At 39.1% G+C, this 13182-nt stretch overlaps 1 protein-coding gene across 15 annotated transcripts in view; it reads left to right on the top strand.

The window, feature by feature from the left end:
• Window positions 1-8808, top strand: part of LOC114306644 (3-hydroxyisobutyryl-CoA hydrolase 1) — a 43671-nt gene extending 34863 nt beyond the window's left edge. For 2 of the 15 annotated variants that reach the window (XR_014329792.1, XR_003644772.2), the window contains 6 exons: window positions 4166-4267; window positions 5460-5501; window positions 5674-5826; window positions 6195-6364; window positions 7088-7150; window positions 8264-8808. Coding sequence is in view for 4 of the 15 variants with exons in the window: in XM_028251924.2 (XP_028107725.2) it covers window positions 4166-4267; window positions 5460-5501; window positions 5674-5811 (282 nt within the window). In the remaining 11 variants the exon portion in view is untranslated. Of the gene's footprint in view, window positions 1-4165; window positions 4268-5459; window positions 5502-5673; window positions 6108-6153; window positions 6365-7087 lie in introns of those variants that run through there. The other 13 variants (XR_014329793.1, XR_014329785.1, XM_028251924.2 and 10 more) reach the window with 10 other exon arrangements.
• The last annotated feature ends 4374 nt before the right edge of the window (window positions 8809-13182 follow it).

Below are 13182 nucleotides of genomic sequence, written 5' to 3'. Positions count from 1 at the left end.
GGAAGCAATAAGAAGGCCAAAACATTGTGGTCTTGCATTGTCTTTGCTATTTTGGGCTTGTGTGTCTCCTTTCAAGGACATCCCCCTTTTTATGATCTCAAGGGATTGGGCTGCTGTTTGCCACTAATGGTGGATTGTTTTATGTTTTAGTTGTTTTTTTTTTGGACTCTAGATGTGATTTATTGTCTTTGTATGAAGACTTCTTGTCCTCCAACTTTTAGCTTTTTCAATTATTGGTTTGAGTTTTTTCGATTAAGTTTTTTGAAAATTAAGTTTTTTAATTTTTTAGTTTTTTGTTTTTAGTGAATATTTTTAAAATTTTAAATATTTTTTTTTTCACTTTTTTAGATGCACCTTACTTAGATGTATCTAAAAGTAAAAAATTTGTGAAAAAATATTTGAAAAAATTAATAAATACATAAAAATACAAAAAATGTACTGAATTCTCTTATTATTATTTTTTTTTTTTGGTATTTAGTGAATTTTTAAAAGATTTTTTTCACAAATTTTTTACTTTTTAGGTATATTTATGTTAGGTATGTCTAAAAATTAAAAAAATTGCTTAAAATATTAAAAAAATTCAGTAAAACAAAAAAAATATGGAAAACAAGATAGTAGAATTTTCTGAAAAGTGTTTTTGGAAAGCTCTAACCAAGCAAATATTTGTTCAAAAAAAAAAAAAAAAAAAGTTCTATTGCCCTCTGTTTTTGGCAGTCGAAATATACACTGATGTGTCACTTTTCTACTAGGCATACCTACTTGCATATAGGGACTAATATATTACATAAACCAAACCAAACCAAACCAAACGAAGCCTTAAGTCCCATCAAATGGGGTCGGCTACATGAATCCTTCTTCTCCACGCGGCCCTATCAAAGGCCATTTCATTAGTCAAATTAAGTAGATTCATATCTCTATTTATAACGCTAGTCAACGTTAATCTAGGCCTACCCCGTCCCCTAACACTTCCATCTACCGTTACAGCATCGCATCTCTTCACTACTGTCTCTGTTGGTCTCCGTTGAATATGACCAAACCATTTCAAACGATTCTCTCTCAACTTATCTTCTATCGGTGCTACTCCTACCCATTCCCGAATACACTCATTCTTAATCCTGTCCTGTCTAGTCTTACCACACATCCACCTTAGCATCCTCATCTCAGCCACACTCATCTTATCTACATGTTGTTTCTTAGTTGCCCAACACTCCGTCCCATACAACATAGCTGGTCTAATAGCCGTTCTATAAAACTTACCTTTTAGTCTAGTGGGTATTCGTTTATCGCACAATACCCCAGACGCACTTCTCCACTTACACCATCCCGCCTTAATCCTATGGGCCACATCTGCATCAATCTCTCCCGCTGTTGTGATAATCGACCCTAAATAACGAAAATGTTCACTCTTAGGCAGTTCTTGGTTCTCAATCTTCACTTCTCCTCTGCTTTCATTGTTACTGTTACTAAATTTACACTCCATGTACTCTGTCTTAGTTCTGCTTATTCGAAACCCTTTAGATTCAAGAGCTTTTCTCCAGATCTCCAACTTTGTGTTAACTCCTTCTCTAGTCTCATCCACTAACACAATATCGTCTGCAAAAAGCATACACCATGGCACGTCATCCTGAATATTTATCGTCAACTCGTCCATAACTAAAGCAAAAAGATAAGGACTTAAGGTAGATCCTTGGTGTAACCCTACAGTGATAGGAAATTCATTTGTTTCTCCAGCTGGCGATCTAATAGTGGTCACCACCCCTTCATACATGTCCCTAATCACGTCAATGTAGCCTTTTGTCACCCCTTTCTTCTCTAACGCCCACCATATTATATCTCGGGGCACTCTGTCATATGCTTTCTCAAGGTCGATAAACACCATATGAATGTCTCTTTTCTTTTCTTTATACTTTTCTATTACTCTCCTCAAAAGATAGATCGCTTCCATTGTTGACCTACCAGGCATAAACCCAAATTGATTCTCTGACACCTCTGTTATGTCTCGCAATCGACGTTCCATCACCCTCTCCCACACTTTCATTATATGACACATTAGCTTAATTCCTCTATAGTTGTTACAATTCTGGACATCACCTTTATTCTTATAGATTGGTACTAAAATACTCTTCCTCCACTCATCTGGCATGTTCCTAGTCAACAAAATTTTGCTAAACAACCTAGTCAACCAAGCAACTCCCTTTTTACCCAAACACTTCCAAGCTTCAATAGGGATATCATCAGGTCCTAAAGCCTTATTTGATTTCATCTTCTTAAGTGCAATCTTCACTTCAAAATTTCTAATCCTGCGATAGAACCTATAGTTTTGGTTTATCGTATTACTGATTATTTCTTCCCTTATTGTCGTACTTCCATGTTCCTCATTTAACAGTTTCTCAAAATAATTCTTCCATCTTTCCTTAATCTCATCGTCCTTCACCAATACCTTAGAATCCTCACTCTTGATGCACTTTACTTGATTAAAATCTCTTGTTTTCCTCTCCCGTATCTTAGCAAGTTGGTATACCCTCTTCTCTCCCTCCTTACTATCTAGTCTAGTGTATAGGTCATCATAAACTTTCAACTTAATCTCTCTCACTACTTTCTTGACCTCCTTATTAGCCAATCTATAGCTCTTAAGGTTTTCCTCAGTTCTATCCTTCTGCCACTTTTTAAAGCACTCTTTTTTTGCCTTAACTACCGTTTGGACCTCTTCCCTCCACCACCAAGTTTCCCTAGAGCTGGGTCCCGTTCCTTTCGACTCTCCAAGCACTTCCCTTGAGATTCTCCTCATACAATTGGCCATCGAATTCCACATAGTGTTAGCATTACCTTCTAAATCCCAAGTACCTTCCTTATCCATTCGATTCTTAAATATTTCTAGTTTATCCCCTTTTAAGTCCCACCATCTCGTCCTACGACGCCCACCATCCTTCCTAGCTTGGTATTGCCCTCTAAAACATAAATCTAGTATCAAAATCCTATGTTGAGAGACCAGGCTCTCTCCAGGAATCACCTTACAATCATTGCATTTTAGGCAGTCTACTTTTCTCACTAAGAAATAATCTATTTGGCTCTTAACTAATCCACTCTTAAAGGTTATCAAATGCTCCTCCCTCTTCTTATACATAGTATTGGCCACCACCAGGTCAGAAGCCAACGCAAAATCTAAGATTCTCTCTCCAGCCTCATTTTTGTCACCAAAACCGTATCCACCATGCACCCTTTCATAACCTACTTTATCTATGCCCACATGGCCATTAAAATCTCCACCTATAACCAGGTTCTCTCCTACGGGTATCTCCTGTAAGATCTCATCCATGTGCTCCCAAAAATCCCTCTTAGTCTGATCATCTAACCCTACTTGAGGGGCGTAAGCGCTAATAATGTTCACTATATTCCCTCCAATAACTAATTTAACTAGCATAATCCTATCTCCTTTCCTAACGACCGCCACCACACTTTCCACAAGACCCTTGGCAATTATGATTCCTACCCCATTCCTGCGTCTATCCTTACCACTATAATAAAGTTTAAAACCAGTATCCTCAATTTCCCTAGCTTTCTCTCCCGTCCACTTAGTTTCTTGTATGCAAGCTATACTAACTCTCCTCCTAATCATAACATCTACCAATTCCATCGTCTTACCAGTTAAGGTTCCTATGTTCCAAGTGGCTATCCTAAACCTATAGTCTTGGACTAGCTTCTTTACCCGCGCTCGTCCAGAAAAACGCGGAAACCTTTGCCCATTTTTCACCGCACCCAGGCGTCGATGCGGCGCCCCTTGCTCACTTTTCGAAACACCCGGAGGCAGGCGCAACGCGTCACTTGAGGGGAACGACCTAGCATTTAAACGATTCAAAGTAGGATTCATTTTCATAAGGGATCCGAGCGGCTTTTTTACGTGTTGGCTGTCGGCTACCTAACACACAACCCTCCTCCTTAACCCGGGCTTGGGACCGGCGGACTAATATATTACATATTAAATAATAATTCTTGAGTATGAAAGTATAATGATTTTACCAAAAGAGACCCAATATACATGTTACCAAACACCCAAAATTGGGTTTACATACACTTAACAGAATACGTAGACCATAATATGGAAATTCTATGATATAAGGCTTGTTTAAAGGTCTAAGACATTAACTTTGTTCTGCATGTGATTCAGATCAGAGAAGGGAGGGTCCAGGGTGTCGGTCAATGCCTTGTTCGTGAATACAGAATGGTTTGTAAAGTCATTCGAGGAGAAGTCAGCAAGGATTTCGTTGAGGTAACTGGGGAAGGGCCAAAAATTTTGTGCAGTGAGGACAAAATCTTTCGTAGACCGTCCACAAAATTTTTACATATTTGATAGAATAAAGAAGTAAATATATTGAAGTGCTAATAAAAAGAAAACTTAAATATCTATGGATAAGACACTAATTTTATTTTAAATGACCTTAACGACCTTTGATATTTTGAAGGGAAAATGATATACATATCTTACAAACTTTCTTTACTAACTGATGTGTCATTCATAATGGAACTTTGAAAATTGAAATGGGACCTACTTTAATGATATGATAGATGCCATCGGTAAGCAAATTTTTTTTAAATTTTTTTTTGTTAGTTTGTATAGCATTACTCATTTTGAAAATGATGCATAATAGTCTCATTTGGAATGCTATTAAAAATGACTTTCTCAATATACAATTAAGCTATTAATTCATCTACTAATCACCCATTCAGTTGAGAAGCTGGTTCTTCACCATCCTCTTTTTTGAACAACATTCTTCACCCGTACCCCATACTGGATACATACTGGCATATGGTATCTCGTATGATATTTCTGCATACGTACCAGATACACAAACACATACCCGGTACACAAACACATACCTAAATTTTTGGCGTACCCAAAAGTATCTAATATATACCCAAGTCGTATTGTGTCTCAATTGAAAGAATATTTTTAGTTTTTATGATTAGAATGATTTTAAAATTAAGCTATGGTTGTAAATTATTTAATATATTGACATTTAATTTTGATTTATACCTTTACTTTTGCATTAAATGTTAATTGTAGGTTGGATCTTAACAAATTAAACTATTTAATCAATTTTTGCATTACTCTAAATTAAAAATAAATATTTTTTTACAAACGTACCAAGTTGTACTCGTATTCTACTTTTTTTGGATTTGACCATATCGACGTATCTGTATCATACCACTACAAGTGCTTGTACCTGTATCCGTACCCATGCTTCATAGTTTTTCACTATCCTCGTAGCAAATTTTTAAATGATTTTTCAAATAATTTTTTTCAAACGTGTTCAAATTAGCATTTTCCCGAAACCTAAATGATGGTTAATTTTGAATAGTCTTTTTAAGTACATACAGGTAAAATTTTAATTTCTAGAAGTCGGTGGGGTCATTCCTGTCTGTATCTTTCAAGTGATTCTAAATGCCACATTCCAATGCAGGGTTGCAGGGCTATACTGTTGGACAAGGATAACAACCCAAAGGTTGATGGAAATTCTGTTCGTTTATTCTAACATTTTATCTATGATTGTGTATCTTGATGGAATTCTTGTTTTCTTTCTGCAACCAAGATTCACTTGCATTTCCATTATTCCTCCTTTTTTTTTAATAAAAAATTTATTATTATTATTATTATTATTATTATATTTTTTTCAGTGGGAACCTTCTAAATTGGAGCTAGTAAGTGATGATATGGTTGATCATTACTTCTCTAAGGTGGATGATGAAGATTGGGAGGATTTAAAACTCCCCACAAGATCAAACTTGCCTGTACATGCCATTGCAAAGCTCTAAGAATCATTCCAAATGGTATTGCAATTTGCAGAATATTATACCTGTTGAATGTTCGCGGTGGTCGTTGTTGTTGGTTTTTTTTTTTTTTTTCTTCTGGATACCCTATCTCATGTAATGAGGCCATGTAGCGGGATGGTTGATCTGCGAGGCGTTCATATATTGCCAAATGTTTATGGGAAAAAGTAGTTGGATAAAATTTGTAGAATAAACTTATACCAAATAAAACAGCATGTGCCCAATGCATACTCTCTTGGGACTCCCATTATTATATGCTTAAACAAACAGTATTTTCTCTCTCTCTCTCTCTCTCTCTCTTCGCCGCCCCCCTTTCTACATTGACAGGTTCTTTACTTCATCTTTCCTCACCATTTTTTGGCCTTCAGTCTCATGTGTGAGTGCCTCACTGATTTCTCAACCATAATGTGCACGACGGCTGTCTTTCAAAGCCATAGACGAAGATGGTGATCACTACAGCCACCTAAAGGACTTTTGTAGAAACCAATCCTAGAGTTCAGTGGTGGGTTAAAGTTTTCAAGTCAGAATGTATTCACAGGTGATTTTAGATTCTAACACTATAAAAATAATTTGCGTGGCTGATCCGTTTAACGTCCAATGTCAATAGTATTTGCTAAATTTGTGGCAACTTTTGGTGTTTTTATTCTTCTTTGTTTAAAGTTTGTTCAATTGTCCACTGAACAAAATATTCTTTGTCTGATCCGATAAGCGTTTTAGTCAATAAACTCCAATTATAGCAAAACAAAACATTAACGTGCTTATTTTTCTATTCTTTTCGGTGCACTTCGATTATGTTTGAATCCATTTTGTGATGGGTTATTTCCAATTGTTACATGACTCAGTGGGTTGATGAACTTTGAATAATCATATTTTTTTAGGAGTTTTCTTAAGTGTGCAAGTGCACACCATGTGCCACTTACACAAAAAGTGTAAGTGTAAGGTGTAAGTATAAGTATAAGGTGTAAGTGTAAGGTGTAAGTGTAAGGTGTAAGGTGTAAGTGGGTTGCACATGGTGTGCAACCTCAAAAAAGGTGTAAGTGTAAGGTTTAATTTTTTACAAAAGGTGTAAGTGTAAGGTGTAAGTGTAAGGTATAAGGTGTAAGGTGTAAGTTGCACACCATAACCAAACCCATTTTTTTAATGAAATAAAATTATTTCAATGATGTATGTTTGAAGTGGGTGCATATCCTTTATACATTATTGATGGTTTTAAATGGATACACCCTCACAAATTAACTTGCTAACCCGTTTGTTTGGACAGGAACTGATCGCCAGCCGGATGATGCCACGTGGCGATGGTCATTCAAATAAATGGATGTGCATGGTAATTTTAGGGAATCTTTTAGATTTGGAAAGTTTGATAAAGCTAGCTTTATGGTATTTTTTTTAGAAGGCACAGTCCAATCAGGAGGTGCCACGTGGCAGTGTGGTGAGTGAAGTGGTGTATTTTATCAAGCGAATGGCTCGTCTCAAATTGAAATTTCAACTGGATCAGACAGTTGAGGTTTCTGATTGGTAAGAATCATTAAATGGAAGGCTCTGACTGGTAAGAGTTATTAAATGAAAGACTCTTATTAGTAAGAATCTTTGAAAACATTTAACTGGGTCATGTTTTCAAGACTCTTAATTGGTAAGAAACTTTCGTTTAATGACTTTTACGGTAAGAAACCTCCATTTAATAATTCTTATCGGTAAGAAACTTTAACTGTCTGGTTTAGTTGAAAGTTCAACTGAAGAAAAGTCAAATCTTTTATTAAAGTATAGGAGACAACCCAATTGCCCTTAGATATTTCGGATGGGAAGCAATCATGGGGATCACATCTCATGATTGATGTGATCCTTATTTTCTAGAAAAGCAACCCATTTAATATATATTATATAAATATATATATATATATATATATATACACGTGTTAAATAGATGCTGTAGGAGTTGGACATGTGGCCTTAATTCAAATTAGGAGGAGCCTCCACTAACTTGTCATCCAATGACTAGAATTCAAACTTCTTCAACAATCCTTATATTTATGAGACAGCTTTGACTGGAAGAGGACACTTGGCAACCATCTAATGCCCACGCCCTCCACCCAACGGCTGAGATTTGAAGAAGGTTACAACAACCCTTATTCTTGGGGAACACTCAAACAACACAAGGCCTAAGAAGGGGTATCCAGTTGGACATGTGGCCACTCAGGAGGCATAATAGCAACCCACTAACAGAAGTAGTTGTTGATTAGCATGAGGTGGTTCCTACTTTTTAGGATGTCGACCATGATTATCAGGACTCAGAAGCTATAAAAGGCTACTTTCAAGTTCAAGCAAAACACACATCTAATCAATCAACTCAAGCAATTACACTAAAAAAAAAACATTCGTGTCATCTTAGCAATTAGTCTAGCATAGTTTATCATTTTTGTTGGCTACATATTTTGTACAGGCTAATCGCAGTTCAACACGTGGCAGTATGAGGGCAATATGGGAAGATAATTCAAATCTCCAACCGCAATCATACACGTGACAGTTAGCATTGGTTATTGTGGATCTGCATAGCACTGGATCAACGAAGAGATGCAAGATGACGTGACTTTAACGGCTACTCATATATTTAAATTCAAAATTAGGAGGGAAGCCTAACTGAAAGGAATGGCGTAGTGGAACTGACTATAAGGCAATATGTTCAGCAATCATGGGAAGGCTGTTCGACGGTTGGAAGCCTACTTCGACGGTTACTACGGGAGGGTATAAATAGTAGAGAAGGCTCCAGAATAAAGCCTCAGACACAGATTAAAAAATCAGTTTTATCTACTTTATTTTCCTTTCCAGTTTTTACAGTTCTTTACATTTATGTACTTCAAATTCCTGTATTATATTTCATTCATAGGAGTAGTTTCAAATAGCTTGTTGCTGTAAACCTCTACGAGGCTGGGTCAGATCATTGTAAGTTTTTCATTTTACTTAATGAAATTCTGCGATTTTCTTTACTTAATTGTTATTTACTAAATTCTCCTAAATAAGTTACCAGTAAAAGTCCTCTTCATTAAGGCTGAAAGAACTAAAACACAGTCGTCTAATAATTGGTTGGCAATTAATCTTCTGTAAGGATGAATTGATCCTTGCTGGCACGCTTAAAATTACAATACTAACCTTCGAATCTTGAATCCTAACTTAAACACTTCCAAAGTGTGGAATTTTCTTTAAAAAAAAAACAATCATTGCCTTACATACCAATTCTAGGATTAACATAATTTGTTTTTCTTTAGCTATCAACTTCGAATTAACCAACTTTGCTTCGAAGCACAATCTACGTGCTTCAAAGTATAGAAACTTCCTTTAGGGATTGCATTGTTTTATTAAAAAAGGTAAGTCCCTTTGTATCCTTCTTTGCCTAATCAAATATTGGTTTTTTGCTACTTCGAAGTCTAGAACAAACAAACCCTAGCTGCAGAATATTTCAAATTTTTCTTCGAAGGGTTTTACTTTCAACAAGAAACTTAAAAACAAGTCTGTCTTTAATCCATTTGAAGTAAACAAACACCTGAACATTCTTGCGCTCTTAGGTGTAAAATGTGTTTCGAAGTTAGCATCCCTCTTTCGAAGCCCTAGCCGATCATTTGTTGACTTTTGAGCCAAAGCTCTGCTTCGAAGCCGCTATGAGTATTTGAGGTATGTTTCCCTCCAAATTATCAATATTGAGGGAGGCTTTTCGTATCCGTATCAACAGTACTCCTTTATGAATTCTACCCATTTAAAACGATTGGCTATTTTTCGGACAGAAAGGTTTTAAAACCCTTCCCTTCCGTTCTTTCAATTCACTTGCTCGCCCAACACACTAACCCTTCGCCTCTATTGACTTCTCTTCTCCTTTACTCTCTCTTTCTCAACTTCGTCTTCTTCAAACTTCTGTCAATGGCTTCTTCCTCCTCGAAGATACCAGTTGTGAAGCGTGCGAGTCCATCCGTAGCTTTAAAGAGGATCATCACTGAAGAGTGTGAGAAATATAAGGCTGGTGAAAAATGTGCTATTGATGGACATATTTTCATTTCTCGTCTTCATGAATAGCAAGAATATGTGCTTCGGCCTATTTTTAGAGAGGCTCCTATTCAGCTTCCAGCTTTGTACCCACGTTTGGAGGACCACTGCCTCCTTTATGAAGGCGGTCTTGATTGGGGTAACTGGAGAGCGAACTGATCCAGGAATTGCTTAGATAAGGGCTTTGTTCGCCCTAGTGTTTCGTCGTGGGGAGCACCGGCCCTCTTTGCTAAAAAGAAAGATGGTGCCTTGAGATTGTGTATTGACTACCGGAAGTTGAATCGGGCTACGGTTAAGAATAAGTATCCTATGCCCCGTATAGATGACCTGTTTGACCAGTTGAAGGGTTCCCGTTGTTTCTCCAAGATAGACTTGAGATTGGGTTACCACCAGTTGAGGGTCAGGGAGGAGGATGTTCCTAAGACGGCATTCCGTACGCGGTATGGCCATTACGAGTTTCTGGTGATGCCATTCGGGCTTACCAATGCACCGGCAGTCTTTATGGATTTGATGAACCGGATCTTCCAGGAATTCTTGGATCGGTTTGTAGTCGTTTTTGTGGACGACATCCTTATCTATTCGCCTTCTGAGGAGGAGCACGAGGCACACTTGAGAGTGGTGCTTGAGTTACTTAGAGCCCATAGGCTGTATGCCAAGTTTGGGAAGTGTGAGTTCTGGCTGAGGGAAGTCAAATTCTTAGGCCACGTGGTATCCGGGGAAGGGGTGTCTGTTGATACATCCAAGGTTGAGGCAGTGCAAGATTGGGCACAGCCTAAGAGTGTGTTTGAGATCCGCAGTTTTCTGGGATTAGCTGGGTATTACCGTCGGTTTGTGAAAGATTTTTCCAGGTTAGCGTCACCGTTGACTAGATTGACTCGGAAGGGAGTCAAGTTTGTGTGGAGTGAGACTTGTGAAAAGTCGTTCCAAGAGCTGAAAGTTAGATTGACCACCGCTCCGGTGTTGATTATTCCGGAGAGAGGGTTGGGTTATGCGGTTTATTGTGATGCCTCACGAGAGGGTTTGGGTTGTGTGTTGATGCAAGAGGGGAAAGTGGTAGCTTATGGCTCACGTCAGTTGAAAATACACGAGAAGAATTACCCCACACACGACCTAGAGTTAGCAGTAGTGATCTTTGCCCTGAAAATTTGGAGGCACTACCTTTATGGTGAGAGGTTCGAGGTATTCTCGGATCATAAGAGTTTGAAGTATCTGTTTACACAGAGAGACTTGAATTTGAGGCAGAGGAGATGGATGGAGTTTATTGAGGACTATGATTTTGAGTTACACTATCACCCGGGAAAGGCCAATGTTGTGGCCGATGCCCTTAGTAGGAAGTCCATTAGTGATGTAGCTTGTATAGCCATCCGGGAATGGGAGATGTTGGAAGCACTTGGCGAGTTTGATTTGCTACTGGGCGAATCTGTTGAGGCTGCGGCCTTGTTTTCTGTTGTTGCGCAGCCTACACTTGTGACTAGAGTGTTAGAGGCACAGAGAGGTGACCTTGAGGTAGAATCCCTCCGAGAGAAGATCTCTAGTGGGAAAGTTGAGAAGGGTTTGACGGTGTATCCCGACCTGAGTGTGAGATACCGAGACCGTTTGTTTGTACCGGAGTCTTGCCGAGAGGAAGTGCTCCGAGAGTTTCACCATTCACGTCTTGCGGTGCATCCGGGAGGCACTAAGATGTATCGGGATTTGGGTCGCCAGTTTTGGTGGCGGGGTATGAAGAGAGGTGTGGCTGTTTTCGTATCGAAGTGCCTTACTTGCCAGCAAGTGAAGGCCGAGCATCAGAGGCCAGCGGGTTTGTTACAACCCTTGCCTATTGCCGAGTGGAAGTGGGAGCATGTCACTATGGACTTCGTTGTAGGTCTTCCGAGGACTCAGCGGGGTAGTGATGCTATTTGGGTGGTTGTAGACCGGTTGACTAAGTCGGCGCACTTTATTCCTATGCGCGTGAGAGACTCGGTGGATCATCTTGCCGACTTATATATTCGGGACATAGTGAGATTGCACGGGGTCCCAGTGACGATCGTCTCGGATAGAGATCCTCGTTTTACTGCTAGGTTGTGGCAGAGTCTGCAGAGTGCCTTGGGCACTAAGTTGACCTTTAGTACGGCTTATCATCCACAGACTGACGGGCAGTCCGAGCGTACTATTCAGATCCTTGAGGATATGCTTCGGGGTTGTGTCCTTGACTTTAGCGGGACGTGGGAGAGGCACTTGCCATTGGTAGAGTTTGCCTATAACAACAGTTTTCAGTCTAGCATCGGTATGGCACCGTTTGAGGCCTTGTATGGCCGACCGTGTAGGTCTCCAGTTTGTTGGGCCGAGGTGGGTGATGCACCTTTGTTGGGTCCGGAGTTGGTTAGGGAGACGACGGAGAAGGTTGAACTTATTCGTAGGAGGCTTGTTACAGCCCAGAGTCGTCAGAAATCTTATGCTGACCGTAGAAGGAGGCCTTTGGCGTTTGAGGTAGGTGATCATGTCTTTCTGAAGATATCACCTAGGCGAGGTTTGATGAGGTTTGGGAAGAGTGGGAAGTTATCCCATCGGTTTATTGGTCCTTTTGAGATCCTTGAGAGGATTGGCGAGGTTGCTTATCGGTTAGCTTTACCGCCGCAGTTGTCCGGAGTGCATGACGTGTTTCATGTGAGTATGCTTCGGAAGTATGAGCCAGATCCATCACATGTGTTGGATTGGACCGATTTAGAGGTAGGTGAGGATGCCTCGTATGAGGAGAGACCGGTTCGGGTCTTGGATAGGCGGGATCAGGTCCTGCGTGGCAAGAGCATTCCTTTGGTGAAAGTCTTGTGGAAACATCACGGAGTGGAGGAAGCCACTTGGGAACGTGAGTTGGAAGTCCGTGAGAAATATCCGGACTTGTTTGTTGATATGTAATCTTGTATTTAAATTTTGAACTATTGTTGAACTTAAGAGCTTTTATATATGTCTTAAGTTGTGAAACATTGAAAATGTTTTGGTTTATTGGAAGTATGTTTTGGAACTTGCCTCATATGGAAGTTGAATGTAACACTATATATGTTGAATATATTGTTGAAATTGGAAAGATAATGCGTAATGTTGATGCATGTTGAAAGTACATATGTTGTTTACATATTGTGAAATGCCTCTTGTTAAAGGGATGGGATGACCGGTAATGGGTCGAATTGTTGAATGTTAAAATGTAACATTATCTAAAATGGAGGAAAACCTGTTTTTGAAAACTTGTGCTTAATTTCGGGGATGAAATTCTTTAAGGGGGGGAGGTTATAGCGATCCCGGTTTTACCCTTGTTGTACAGTGATCCGGACATGTGTCCGTGGATGATAG

Source organism: Camellia sinensis, chromosome 5 (assembly GCF_055761805.1).
Source record: "Camellia sinensis isolate YWXY chromosome 5, ASM5576180v1, whole genome shotgun sequence".
In the NCBI taxonomy this organism is placed as follows: domain Eukaryota; kingdom Viridiplantae; phylum Streptophyta; class Magnoliopsida; order Ericales; family Theaceae; genus Camellia; species Camellia sinensis.
Note: the sequence above shows the minus strand (reverse complement) of the source record. Positions and strands in the feature narration are given on the sequence as shown.